Here is a 14,124-nt window from a genome sequence, read left to right as displayed (position 1 = left end):
ATTTTCTTTTATAATGCTCGTTTATTGCCATTTATTCTATTATTTTCCTTTATTAACTTTTTATCTATTTATTTTTGTTACTCTTTTTTATTCTACTCTATTTTCTTATAAGAAAAAAAAATAGAAGAAATATAATACATTTCCTTTTATCCTACTTCATTATCACTGGAGCTGCTCTAAGGTCTCCCCTTCAGCAGTCTTCTCTTCTCCAGGCTGCCCCAGCCCAGCTCCAGAGCAGGGCTGCTCCAGCCCTTGCCCCATCTCCATGGCCTCCTCTGGACTTCAACAGCTCCACATCCACACGGACACCCTAAACATAAGAATATGTTTGGGACACAGAGTGGGTCCTTCCCTCTTCCTGAGCTACCCGAGTGAGATTCCTCTGTCCTCCCCCACAGACAGGAGCATTCTGAGCTGGGATAAATTCACGTCATGGCTTTGGGTCCATACAAACTGTGAGGGTTTTGTAAGAAACCACCAGTTAGCCAAAAATTGAACTTTGTTTTGAAAGTTTATTGGATCATCTCGACACAAAATCATTACAGCAGCTTGTGGTATGTTGGTTTCGTTTTCTTTTTGTTGTTTTTAAGGGAATGTTGAGAGCAAATCAATTTGTGAATGTAACACATCATACAGTTTCAAAAGTAGAATCACTGCACAGGATTCTGTAAGAGAAGACTCTACATGCTAAAGTGACAGTTTTCATCCATGAATTAAAAAAAAAAACCCCAAACACTAATTGAGGAACATCATCCTTGAAGACAATTGTAATATGTTCAGTTTCTAATACACCAACGGGCTCACTAGGGGAGGCTGACCCACTCTAAACCACCTTGCCAGCAGGGAAAACAAGCTCCTGCAGCACGGTCAGAACATGAAGCTGGTCCTAGAAATAAAACCAGAGCCTTTGAACACCCTCATGGGGGAAGAGGGTGAAGAGCACAAGTACAGGACATTCACCCAGAGATGATCAACACTTCATCCTATGGCCTGCATGGGGTTTAGTTCACGGTGGTGGTGCTGGAGAGGCACAGACCAACACAACCCTCGCTGGGGACCCTCCTGGTGACAGCAACCCACAGCTCTCTGCCCCGGGGCTCAAAGCAAAACCGTTCAAGTGTGTTCTCAGTTTGCTGGGTGTGGAGCAGCAAAAGTAAAACAAGTGGAAGTGGGGAGGATAAAATACAAAGCAAGGTATTTTGGAGAAGGACATCACTTCAGCATCGCTGTAAAGGACACAGCAACATCCCCTTCTGGTCAGTGATTCCACAAGATTCCAAGAGTGCAGAATAGGCTTCACTTTATGGACCCTCCGTTTCTTCCCTCTGAAGGAACCTGCTACAGAGCAGGCCCGCAGCTCCTCACCACCACCTCCTCCTGCCCCCAGCAGGGATCCAGGTACACTTGTGCTGCTCACTCCACAGGCACTGCAAGGGCAGGGCTGTGGAATGCTGCAGGGATGAGAGGGGGAGCAGGGCTGTACCTCCAAACTGGTCAGAGCACAAAGGATTACACACATGGGCACGTTTCTCCAACCTGGCAGTGGTCAGCCTCAGCTGGTGAGTGAAATGATACAAAAGCAGGAACAGACCCCCTTGGATTTCCAGTTTCTTGCTACGCCCTAGGAATGTGAAATTGAAGTGGACTCATGAAACACATCATCAGAGACTGCTCAAAGGGCAGAGGCATGAGAGACTCCATTTGCAGGGGTGGGCAATGGGAGCAGAGGACCAAACAGTGACACTTCCAGCCTGTCCATGCAGTCACTCTCTACTCTTTCAGCTGTCACTAAAAGAAGGTTAAGGCTCAAGGCAACTACTATAAACAGAAAGTCAAACATCCCAGTTCTCACAGGGCTCATCTGGATTAGCTCAAGGAGATGGAGGATGTTTATATGCTGATCACAACAGATCTTGAGATAATAATAATAATAATAATAAATCATATATATATAAAAAAACAAAAGAGGCCTTCAGGTCCAGCACCAGCCTCTGCTAGAAATATACATCAACTACAGCAGCCCTGAAGACACATTCCATGGCTAAGTATCAAGTCAACCTCCCCTGGCAATAAGCACAAGCAACACTGTGCTACTGTTGATGAAATTCTGCTTAGTCCACTGTCCCACGTAGATAGCAACGTTTATGGGATGGATCATCATGAGCTGCTGAATAAATAGCTCCCTTCCCTCCCTCCTCCAGTCATGTCACCAGGGTCTCTTTGGGCTAGAAAGGGTTAACACCACAGTTTGTAAAAAGTTTTGAAATAAAAAGGTAACATACAGCCTTAAAATGTCTAAACTGCAAACAATGGTGGAGTTAACTGAAAAGCACGTGCCCCAGGATAGTACATGCGTACGAGGGAGAAACTTAACACTTGGGTCTGCTCGTCTTTACACGTTAGGTGTGTTTCTTGCAGTCGGAGTATTTTGTAAGGAGTATTCAGCACTTGGACAATGTCTCTTTCATTTCATCCAACAAGTTGCTAAGCAGGGTGGAATCATTACACTTCCCATCTATGGATACTGAGTTCTCTCCCTTGGAAAGAAAAAAGAAAAGAGAAATCAGTCAGTTCCTCTTCTAAGAGGGGACAATTTTATTTGCAGCCAAGCTCAGGGATTAGGATCAACCAGTGAAGCCTGCACAGGATCAGAGCAGGCTCAGCTGAGAGGACACCCTGGGGACAGCTCGAGGAAGCCACCAACACTGCTACTACCCACTGGGTATGTGCTGAGCAACAGAGAGCCCACTGGGAGCTACGAGTGTGGTAGCAGCTCAGTGCAAACTGCTCCATGGGCCAGATGAATTCATCTGCCCATGGTGTCCCCAGGGGATTCAGAGACGAGGATTTCCCCCTTTCTAAGCCAAGGAAGGCTGCAGCTTCTCTTCAGTCTTGCCTCAGTGTTACAATGCTCTCACCTTTTTTACCAGTAGGCAGACGTGATGGCCTTGGATAGAACGACTGTACATGGATGCACACGAATCAACGCGTTCCACAACTATAAAGAGAAAAGGAATTTTCATTTAGTGGGATAAATTTCAAGACAGGGTTTGCTTCCCATGAAAAAGAACTATTGCTTTCCCTGGCCTCAAGGAACAGGAGTTTCTACTGAGGGAGGGGAGGAAGTCAGGGTTAAGATGATGTATGTGCCTGGCTCCTCCTGGCTCCTCTCTGGGGTATTTCACAATCACGAGGTTAAGTCATTTGTGTTTTAAGTAAGCTGCAACCGTTTTGTGGCAAAAATGCTGATCAGAATGTAGACCTCTTCCCCAAAAACACTTTCAGTGAGGCAAACATCTAAAGAGTTCAAGCACAGCATGATGAAACAGCCATTTGTTTTGCTTCATCCAGTACTTAAGTTTTAATTATTAAGTCCAAAATGGAATAGCTTGAGCTCTCCTTTACTGAAACAAAGCACTGGGGAGGAGGCAGGCTGAAGCACTGGAGATCAAACACAGCCTTCAGAGAACAGTTACAGCCCTGACTATAAGCAAGCTGCTCCCGTGGTACCTGGCACGTGCCTTGCTGAGCTGGAGGAAAGCCACAGGGACAGAAGGAGTGCTCACGATGAAGAACACTGTCAGGTTTTGATCTATTACAGACCTGGAAAAAACTCCTCTCCCAAATTTACTTAATCTGGCCATCACCTCCTCCTGTCACTGTTGAGGCCACAGAGCGCTGCACGGGCCAAGCAAAGCAGGAACCTTAGAATATGGGATTTTGCAGAAGGTTTGCATCAAGGAAGACCCACCTGAAAAATGGTGATGAAAACAGATCTTTGCCAGTAGATGTTGGAAAGAAATGCTAATTCCATCTACTTTAATAGAGCTCATGTGCAGATCTCCAGACTCTAGGAGCTTGGCAAAAGCATCACTGCAAAACAGGAAGGAAAGGAAACACTTCAACTAGAAATTCAAGTGAAATCTGCCACATTAACCCCATGCAGACCTTGAGACATCGCAGGATGCAGAAGTCTAAGTACTACCAAGCTCCACGAAAATGGGTTTAAAGCAAATGTGGGAACCATACTCCAGATTGGAGTGACCTCAACTACAGCTACTTCCACAGGACCTCTGCCAGCCTACAGGGCACATAGCTCCTTCTTCAGAATGAGTAAGTTCATGAAGTTGCTGGATGTATTCTGACAGTCAAACTTTACACAAGATAACCAAACTGTAACCAAAGCAATCACAAGCAGCGAAGTCAAAAGCATGCTGTGTATCTTACAGAGATGCCCTGCAGCCAAAGCTCAGCTTCACATGGGTGGCAAAAGCACCAGTGTTGTGCTCCCTAAGTGGCACTTACCTATAGCAAGGCGTCGTGATCAAGTATGAAGCGCAACTGAAGTGCAATTTGAAATCTAGTTTTTCATGGGTTGAACCTTCATCATTCTGCAACAGGTCAAAGGAAAGGAGATGAATGGGAGCCCTGAGGCAGCACAAGGAGGCACCACCCCCACCTACCAAACAGGCACCGAGGAAGACTTTAGGGCTCAGTTCCCTTTGATGTACCCTGGCTGGGCCTGAAGGATCAGTCTGAGAACAAGCATCATGCTCCAAGATCGGGCCATTCAGAGGAAAGATGTGGGTAGCTGGGTCAATACATACCCTACAGCAGGGGGGAGTGGGCTGCATTTCTGATAGCACTCTGCTGAAATATATTGAGCAGACTGAGTTTAAACTAACACTTAGAGATGTGGCTTTAGAGTTCATTGTTTCCCAAGCAAATAAGAAGTTAATCTCCCCCAGGTTCTCAGGTACTGAAACCAGGACTCAAGATACTGTTTTAAAGAAACCCTTAAAATAAAGAACATGGTTGACCCAGAAGTAGCCACAACTGTCTCCATTCACTTCCTTCAAGCTGTTCATGCAGCTCCTTCATTAATAAATTGTACTGAAATAAGACCAGCAACCCACAGAGTCTTGTACAAGTTGACACTCATTAAACACTGCCTTCAGCTAACCTCACTCTTGGGCTGGGTTTCCATCCTTATTAACTATATCTAAATCTTACTACTTTTCCAGCCTTGTACCGGGAAGCAGTGTCCAACTGATCTTTGGACAACAGATCAGAAGAAACAGCCTGGGTTGTACCTCTCCCTAGCTGCCTGACCTCCTCTCCCCAGCAGATGCACCACTGCGGTGATGTTCTAGCTGACAATGTGGCATATGTTTCAGGCTGCGTTGCTCACACACTGCCAGGAATGACAATTTAGGGCATGCTTACGCAGTATTCAGGACACTCTTTGCACGAGATGTCATGTAAAAATACTTCTCACATCACAGAATGGGCTGGTGCAGCAGGGATGAAATGATGCCTACAAAAAAAGCTCTAAAGCAGTGCTTTCCACCCAAGTCAAGCTCCCTTATGCAGTTCCAAAGGAAGCAGAAGCACAGAGTTTAAAGCTGCACTTACTTTGACTATAAAGGACAGTGTTCCTTTTAACTTCTGAGCCATAACAATACTCTGAAGTGTAAACACAAACTGGGCTTCATTAGAGATTCCTAGCATGAAGAGAGGAGAGGGAGAAGTCAGGTCAGAAAATGGTTTCCATCTCTAAGTAATGGTTACAATACACCCATCAGTAGCAGCTAAGCTTTATGCACTGACTTTTTGAGCCAAAGTTTAAAGTTTTCCATGGAGCTGGAAGAGTTAGATGCACAAATCCTGTTGTGTTTCAGCACTTAGCTCTTGGGTGCTGGAAAGCAGCAGTGATAGCTGGTGTTTGGTGGAGATTACTGAGTGAATGTCTGGGCAAAGTATGTCACAGTGGCAACAGATTTCAACTGTCTGTGTAACTGGAAAGATATACAGCTTTCTAAGTATTTGTCAGAACCAAACTGAATTCCAACATTTCACTGTTTTTCTGTTAGTATACACAGTCTGTATCAAGAACTGCCTTCTACAGAATAAAAAAGGAATACCCAATTGCTTTTTGTGGGGGATCAAAATATTCCCTGAAGCCACTAAATCCCAGATGACCTCTGTGAGCTGGGTCAGAATCCAGAGGAAGTGAAGGTCAAAGCAGTTCAGTGATTTAACTGCACTACGTATGAAGCCATTATCCTTTATCTGTGTCTAGTATTTCCTAGGGGCTCAGCTCCCCATCCAAATAAACACAAAATTATCACAAACTTTCACTGCATATGGCCTCTGCCATTAAAACAATAGCTTGAGAATAAATCCAGAGCAGATTCTAACAGCTCATGAACCTATGAACTTTGTTTCCTTTTAAATCTCATAGCAAACTCCTTCTGAATGTCAGATTCCTGGCGATGCTGGCATGTTCAAAAGGTGTGCCAGCCTGCAGACACCTGAAAAATAACTCAAGACATTTTGAGTCCCAGCCCTACATTAGGCTTTGAGCTTGCCATACAGAACCACCTGCATTTACAGCCATACTGTAAGGAGGCTTATCCTGTCCAGTGAGCTGTGGGAAAGCAACACTCAGGCAGAGTCTTTCTGGAAAACAGCAAGTAGCAGGAATAATTCTTTCCACAGGAGGGCAGTGCAGGACTAGATATACTCCAAGAACCCTGTGCAAAGCTGCGTACCAGGGGGTAGCTGGAAGGGCACAGGGATCCCATCGTGTACAGATGAGCCTTCTGGTCGGAGCATTTTAGTGTTCAGAGAGTCCAGGACATTTAGTTCCATGCTCTTAAGGAAGCTAGTGCTTTTGTTCTCAAAGATAACAGAGACAGTAACTTGACTATCATTCTGGAGGTTTCCTTGAATATCGTAAGTCTGCAAATGAAAGAAAAAAAGTCACAGGAAAGATTCAGCAACTTCAAACAGCAGAGCACAGCACCAAAGAAAACAAGCCTCATAAAGGTCATCTGGTACAGCTAGATGGAAAGCACACTGGTGATCAACTCCACAGTGTTGCTAAGTAGTGAGAACATAACAACCTAAAAACTTAAGTGGGATCCCACTTAAGGAAAAGAAACGGAGCTTTGTTGTACTTCTACCCCCTGGGATTTTAACAGTTCTTCAGATAAATGTTGTCTACATAAAGCCCTATACTATCCCCAGGGTATCCTCTCTTTTCTTAGAGAGCACAAAAAGAGAAGACATCTGGAAATAAACACCAAAATACTCACCATTTTGATGTATGGATTTTCAGCAAGAAGGCGGTAACTGGACATAGGCTGAAAGACAAGAAAGAACAGTTGCAATGTAACTATTTGTATTGAAAAGAGCTGACATTCTTCCTCCCAAAGCAGTTTAGCTCCTGCCTTTTCCCCAAGGCAAGGGCTGCCAGTGGCACAGGAACTCACTGGTAGTGGTTCATCATCTAGTGTTCCATTCTGCACCGACTCGGTTGTCTCCTCCTCGCTGTGGTGACTCTTCTTTTTGGATTTCTTTTTATCCTTTGATTTCTCTTCTTTCTCTTTCTTGTGCTTTTTCTTCTTATGCTTGGAGGATTTCTATCAAGAAAAACAAGAAACTACCCTTGAAGAAACCCTGTAATTCTAGCCATTACATCATGACCCCTCCTACCAACCTTTCAACTCCAGACTCTCTGCAGCCTTCTACTACTGCAGAAACCCAAAACAAAGCTCCCATTCCTTAAACCCCAACCATCATTATGTGTTGGGTCCCAGTTATTTTGCTCCCTTCTCAGATAACCATACTTTAACCCAAAGCAGCCTGAGATCAGCAGGCAGCCAAATCTCTTCAACCGCTTGGAAGCTCAGCTTTAAAACTGTGACCTGACCCTCAGCTCAAGGAACAGACAAACCTCTTCCTATGAAGCATTTCAAGCTCCTCAAGGATGTAACATTCCACTGCTGCCCATCTGCAGGTGGTCATTATAACAAACACAATGCTGTTGGTAATTCCTGTGTGCTTCTTTTAAAGGAACACTAGGAGAACATGGCTAAGGGTGTCAGCAACTTAAACCACTTACCTTTCCTTCATCATCTTCTTCTTCATCTTGCTCTTCCCTTTCTTCCTTTTTTATCTCTTGAGGTTCAGCCACGAGGGCAGCACCCACTTCAGGCTCACTCTGAGTAGATTAGCAGAAGGATTATGACACTAACGGAACAACTGAATCCTACACCAAAAGAAAACCTAACAGTGACCCTCCCCCAAATTGTTACTTCAAAAATTACATTAGACTAACATGGTATCAAGCCTTCATTTCATGCCTTTGAAAACCAGCTAATATGATCACCTGAGGACAAGATTAAATAGAGTTCCTCCAAGGAATCCATCCCCTTATATTCCCTGTCTCTTCCTCTAAAACCTCCCATCAAAATTCATTAAGCTTTTGCTTTCAGACTGTGTCTCCCTTGTCTATTAATATTGTGTCTAGCTCACACTAGGAAAACCAGTGTAACCTAACATTAAACCTCGCCAATAATATTAAAATCCACCAAGCCTGTAGCTGCATCTGTATTTTTATCCACTGATCTGCACAGCAGAATTAGCCTGAAACCTCTCATTACAGTATCTGTAAACTGGGGAGAGAAAATGTCATTGCTTTGCAGCAGTAAGTTGAGGAGATGAAGCCCAGCCTTCCCTTGTTTCCCAGAGCATGACAGAGCACTCATAGCCCAGCTAAGATGCAGGCACAAGGAAAGGCCTCCTGTGATGTGGCAACACGTCTACCTGTGGCTGGGTAGTGGAAGCAGGCGGTGGAGCAGTGGAGAGCCAGAAATCCAAGTCTTCCCCCTGAATTCCAAGAGAAAACAAAACCATTATGGTTGCTTTGGTACTGTTCCTAACAAAAATAAAGTAAGCAATTAAATTAGAACCTAAAGTTTTCTTGGTAAGGCATCACTCCAGAATGCCTACATACAGATCTGCAATACATTCGGGAGCAAATAGTTCAAGAAGCTTAACTTCAGCTTTTTGAGGATACTTCCAAACCTGGACATAGCTGACAGTAACTGCAAATCACATACAAATCACAGTATCTGCAGGCATTCAAAGCACATTGGCTGCACCTTAGAGAAGTGCATCTCTGCAGAGCAGTTAACAAGAAGGACACTTCAAGTCTTCACAGTAACTGACAACCATAAAGTTTTATAACTGAAAGATTCTGGAGTATATGTGGGATAGGATGTAGAACAAAAGGGAGCTCCTGATATTTTGCTAAAGAGTTCCCCATTTTAAGGGCAGACCAACTATCAGAAAACTCCGCTTCCAAATTAAATCTGGCAGATCTGCTGTGTAGGCTGCAGCAAGCAGAATTCTGCTACTCAGAAGGCTAAATAAATGTTATTTTTATCAACAGAAATCTTTAAATACCTTTACAGTTGTAAAAAATAAGGAAAGGTTGAAAAACAGCTGGAACCTGACTGTTCCTAAGCAACAAAGAGAACGCAGCAGTAAACACGGCCCATAACAGCACTTTTGGGACAATGAAAGCCTTGGCAAATTACCTTCTTTTCCTCTTCCTCCTGTACTACCTTTTTCTCTTTCTTCTTTCCTTTATCTCTCTCCTTTTCTTTGTGTTTCTTTTCCTTCTTTTTGGGTTTCTTGCTCTTCTTCTCTACTAGGAGAGCTTCTGAGTCTGGTGACTTCAGGGTCTCAACGTTCCTGTGTCTCTGCACTGGGAGCTTCTCACTGTCTGCTAAGGGTCTTAAAAATAAAGAGCCCATTATCCTCCTGCAAGCAGTCTCCCTTAGCTCAGATTATCTGCCCAGTGTCCAAGACAAGGCATGCTTTGTTTTTAAAGAGTTAGCCCCCAGAATCTTAAATGGGCACATCCGTACCTGAGGTTTATTTATGTAACTGCAGACACTGCCCTTATGGATCAGAAATTCTTAGGTTTCTATGAATGTGAAGGTGAAGGCAACAGAAACAAGCTCTTGCTGACACCTGATCACTCCTAAAAGTTCTAACTACAGACTTGCAGGCTGAGTAACACCTATATACACAGTGTTATGCTGCATTTCTGTGGGACCACTCCTAAGAGAGTGAAGACATGAAACATCAGTAGGAAGCATTTGCAACAGTGAGGAAATTCAAGCAGTGGAATGACAGTATGGCTCAAACAGGGCATGTTGTTTGTTGCTACTGTTTTAAGTAAGAAACTGTTCAATTTTGGAAGCTAATGCTATGAATCTCTACCATTACATTTTAAAAGTTGTGTTTAATTTCAGATACTTGCTTCCATGAGCACTAGTTCAGATTTACACTGTGTCCCAAACCCACTACTTGGGGGGGAAAAAACCACCACAGGAATTTCTCCATTCTTGTCAAACACTGTCCAGAAACCAATGAGAAGTTCACTCACTGCCTCCTCTTCTATTTCTACAGCTTTTATTTCACATTAATTTTCATGTTTGAGCAGCAAAACCAGTTCAGGAATACCTGTAATGGCCTCATCTGCCTTAATCTTTTGCTTATATTTTAAGAACCACCAGACTAAATGCATTTGGTACTTTGAAACAGACATTGTAAGGACAAGATGGGCCCTGTGTGAACACTAAACAGATCTCTTCTTTAAGCTACCTCCCATACACCTTACAGGAAGAGGGACTGCTGCTGAAAGTCAACGATCTCACACAAATTTGAGGGTGATTTCAACAGTTTCACCTCCCTTCAAGTATTTCTGCTGTCCACTGAAATCAGCCAACCTGACAAAGAAGGGCAACCGCTGATAGTGATGTGTTCTTACCTGGAAGGCTTCCCTGAAACCAGACTGCATGTGAGCGTGACACAGACATAGCAGTGCAAGCACAGAAAGAAAGAGAGAGGACAGAGACATGAGAAAACATGGCAGGAGAGCACACTGACTCCTACAAAATGGAAGGAGAATGGATGGAAACAATACACAAGTCCAAAGATGCCTCCTGGAGCCGTGTTCAGAAACTGCTCTGCTCACTGTTGAGGTGTAGAATTTGGTTTGAGAACTGCAGGGAATGGCACAGACTTTAAAGCTAACAGAGAGAGGTACTACACGTGCACACGTGTGCCTGCACAGGCCTCAGAACTTCTCAGGAGGTATCCATGGACCATACATCAGCAATTATTTTTATTGTGGTGATTTTGTACAACAGCAACTAAAACCCCTCTACGTGCAATACTTAACAGCCCACTGCTAATCATCACGTGGCATGCAAGGACCCAGAGTCTGCTGCACTGCAGCCTGGGGTGCTCATATGTGAACAGCTCCAGCAGCTGAATGGGGACCAGACTCTGGTCAAAGTCACAATGGGCAGTTCATTCAATCAATCATATTAGAACAACATTTTTCAACAGTGGAACCACCCATTGTCCACAGGGCAACGGGGATGCTATGAACTGGCTGTTACTGGCCAAATGATCACAGCGCAGAGCACACAGGATCTGAGATGAACACAGATGAAAGCAGGTCACATGATGCCAGTGCAGGTTAGATCAGAGATAACACTACCCCCAAAGCTCACACTAACTCTCTCAGTTGATTCCAGCCACACTGCCTGGGCTTTCCAAGTCCATTCAGGTACACAAAATGATTCTCCTGCCCTTCCCAAGCCCCCTGCTACTGCAGCAGATTAGCTATTAGCAGCTATGCTGCAGTGGGAACCCACACCTGGGTGATCATCTGAGGTTACATCCAAGACACAGCAACACTAGTCTCACCTAGAGGACTGCAGATACATAGTGCCCTTGCCTGTTCAGCCCCAGACCTGCCTTCATGCATTTTGGTTAGCAGTTAAGTAAATTCACATACAAAACTGTCACTTACTTATCCAGATCTATATCAAGTGCCTTATATGGATCATTGGGATCTTTGTCATCTTCATCACTGGGCAAAGCATTCTGCAGGAGAGATAAAGAGACTATCCACTGAAGCAGCAAACCACAGGCAACTTCAGAACTAAAGCTTTGCATTACAGAATCATGGTTTGGGTTGGAAAGGACCTTAAAGCTTATCCAGCCTGTCCAGGGGTAAGGAAACCTTCCATTAGAGCAGGTTGCTCCAAGCCCCATCTAACCTGGCCTTGAACACTGCCAGGGATGGGGCATCACCCAAACCAGTTTAAGATTAACCCTGGAACAGGCCAGCCTGCAGTCAGACACAGTAAGTTATAGGAACAAATGCACTGTAATGCAGCATCTGGTTACAAGATTAATTTAGAACAGAAAAATCTATTCTTCATGAACTGCAGGATTTGAATTGCTGCTGTTGGATTTTGATTAAAGGAAATTTTAGGAACAAATACAGATGACATCATTAGCATGCACAATTAATTACAATCAGCTGCAAACCTGCTGACTAGACAGCAAGTTAATGTCAAAGTGAAGCAGCAGAGCATAACAAATGAAGTCACTATTTGGACAGAGTTACTTTTACAGCAGAGATGCATATTGTTTGTTTTGTTGGGTTTGGGGTTTTTGGGTTGGTTTTTAAATAGCTTCAGTGGCAATTTTTGTCTTTTGGTGCACAATCACTTCTCCTGCTGCAAAGGACAGCTGAGGATCATCTCAATCAGTCACTTCCTAAACAGCTTACAAGAAATCAGAGCTCTTGAACTGCAACAATACAGACTGGCTGGCAGTTCTGGGGGGAAAAGTCTCTCACGAGCACACAGATAAACCCCAGAGCTCTGCCCACCAACCACAACTGACCTCTGGCATCTCCTCTGTGATGATATCGACGTGGTGAGCTGGAGCAATGTCCTCCTCACTCTCTGTGTGCAGGGAGTTATGGCGATGATGTTTACCCCTCTTCTCCTTTTTCTGCTTTTTCTTTTTCTTGTCTTTCTCCAGTTTCTGTTTATGTCTTCGCTCTTCTTCCAGTTTCACATACTGGTCAGACATAGGCATTCCTGCAGAGGAAGCCAAACTGCTTTCAGGCTACAGTCCACATGGACACTGATCACTGAAACAGTATGTCAGGAGTGAACCTCACTTCTAGCTGCTCAGAATTAGAAGGATCATGCTTCCCTCTCATCTCACAGCCCCTCTACCACGGGCTGTATTTCCATCTCTCCAGAAACAGGATAGAGCTCTATCCTGCTCCCTGACTCTCATTCACATTAAACTGGATTAAATTGCATCTAAACAACAATATTTAAAATAGAATTGGTACCATCTCTGTACTAATACTGACAAGTTTCCACACCTTACTATGTAAACCTTAAACAGCTGCACTTAGAACTCATCACTTGTGACGTACTGCACTTTATCAACAGCTTTCAGTGCTATACCAAGCTCCTCATTAGATACACAACTATCTTTTAACACTTGAAACATAAATACTGTCTTGAGAGGAACTGCACTTGGACTGCAATGTACTATTTTCAACAGGTGAGTTCAGAGAATGCATTTAAGAGTTTAATGAAAGTTTGCTTGCTCCTTGCCCTTAAGCACTTAAGGAAGAATTCCTAAGAAAGAATTATCACTTCTGCTTAACTGAATTTCAGTAATTAATTTTAAAGGTCAGCTGCACTTACCTGGAACTTTTAAGGGGACAGAAAGGTCAATCTGGACCACGGGAATATGTTCCACACCTGGAGTGTCTTGGTATCGCTGGGAAAAGGAAAACCTATTACATTCTGGACACTGGCAGATACAAACCTATATAAACAGATGCATTTCAAAACAGCAAGCAGTTTAATCCTTAAAGTGAACATTTTAAAGGATAGGAATGGAATAGCTCCATCCTAAATCCTGTGTGGCAGCAGAGTGTGTTTTAGAGCCAGTTGATAGCTATCACAGAAGACTTTGCTTTTAGCTCCAGCTTTTTAACCTGCTGCTGCCCTGAAGCGACAACTCTGAAGAGTTTTTGTTTTGTGTTTTATTACTAATAACTTTCAAAAGGTAAATTTTGACATTTGAATTGAGGAAAATGGGACAGTCCATAGCATATACAGGGAATAAAGCAGGTTCTTTCCTTGAAAAAGAGGTTAAGAAGAGACCACAATGACCTTTTGATCTATAAAACACACTGCATGTTCATGCACTGCCCAGCAATCTGAACCCAGTGTTGGGACAAGTTACCTGCAGAGGAGTTTGTGACACAAAGGCACAGAGAAGTGATTCTCTACAGCTTTTAGAGAGCCCTTGCTGATATCTGCACTCCGTGCTTTCCATGACAAGTTAATTCAGACTGTTCCAAACTGCTGTGTAATGGGAGCTGGGACAATTAAAACTTCCTTATTCCTAAGCTGAAGGTCTCCCAGA

General features: G+C 43.7%; 1 protein-coding gene across 1 annotated transcript in view; it reads right to left on the bottom strand.

Moving 5' to 3' along the window:
• Positions 1–492: 492 nt before the first annotated feature.
• The window catches only part of AP3D1 (adaptor related protein complex 3 subunit delta 1), a 38,788-nt gene continuing 25,156 nt past the window's right edge, over positions 493–14,124 (bottom strand). The window contains exons 19-32 of the mRNA XM_061356040.1: positions 13,395–13,470; positions 12,568–12,767; positions 11,684–11,757; positions 9,390–9,588; positions 8,614–8,676; positions 7,910–8,008; positions 7,278–7,427; positions 7,101–7,148; positions 6,555–6,744; positions 5,416–5,504; positions 4,306–4,391; positions 3,752–3,873; positions 2,919–2,998; positions 493–2,537 (exon numbers count right to left, since the gene is read on the bottom strand). Of these exons, the coding sequence (XP_061212024.1) occupies positions 2,442–2,537; positions 2,919–2,998; positions 3,752–3,873; positions 4,306–4,391; positions 5,416–5,504; positions 6,555–6,744; positions 7,101–7,148; positions 7,278–7,427; positions 7,910–8,008; positions 8,614–8,676; positions 9,390–9,588; positions 11,684–11,757; positions 12,568–12,767; positions 13,395–13,470 (1,572 nt within the window). The 3' untranslated portion in view covers positions 493–2,441. The remainder of the gene's footprint in view (positions 2,538–2,918; positions 2,999–3,751; positions 3,874–4,305; positions 4,392–5,415; positions 5,505–6,554; positions 6,745–7,100; positions 7,149–7,277; positions 7,428–7,909; positions 8,009–8,613; positions 8,677–9,389; positions 9,589–11,683; positions 11,758–12,567; positions 12,768–13,394; positions 13,471–14,124) is intronic.

This window comes from Neopsephotus bourkii, unplaced genomic scaffold, assembly GCF_033783945.1.
Source record: "Neopsephotus bourkii isolate Nb327-2 ecotype Australia unplaced genomic scaffold, CSIRO-AGI_Nbou_v1 NB_838, whole genome shotgun sequence".
NCBI lineage: Eukaryota > Metazoa > Chordata > Aves > Psittaciformes > Psittacidae > Neopsephotus > Neopsephotus bourkii.
The sequence above is the reverse complement of the archived record's forward strand: the minus strand, read 5'-3'. Positions and strand labels throughout refer to the sequence as shown.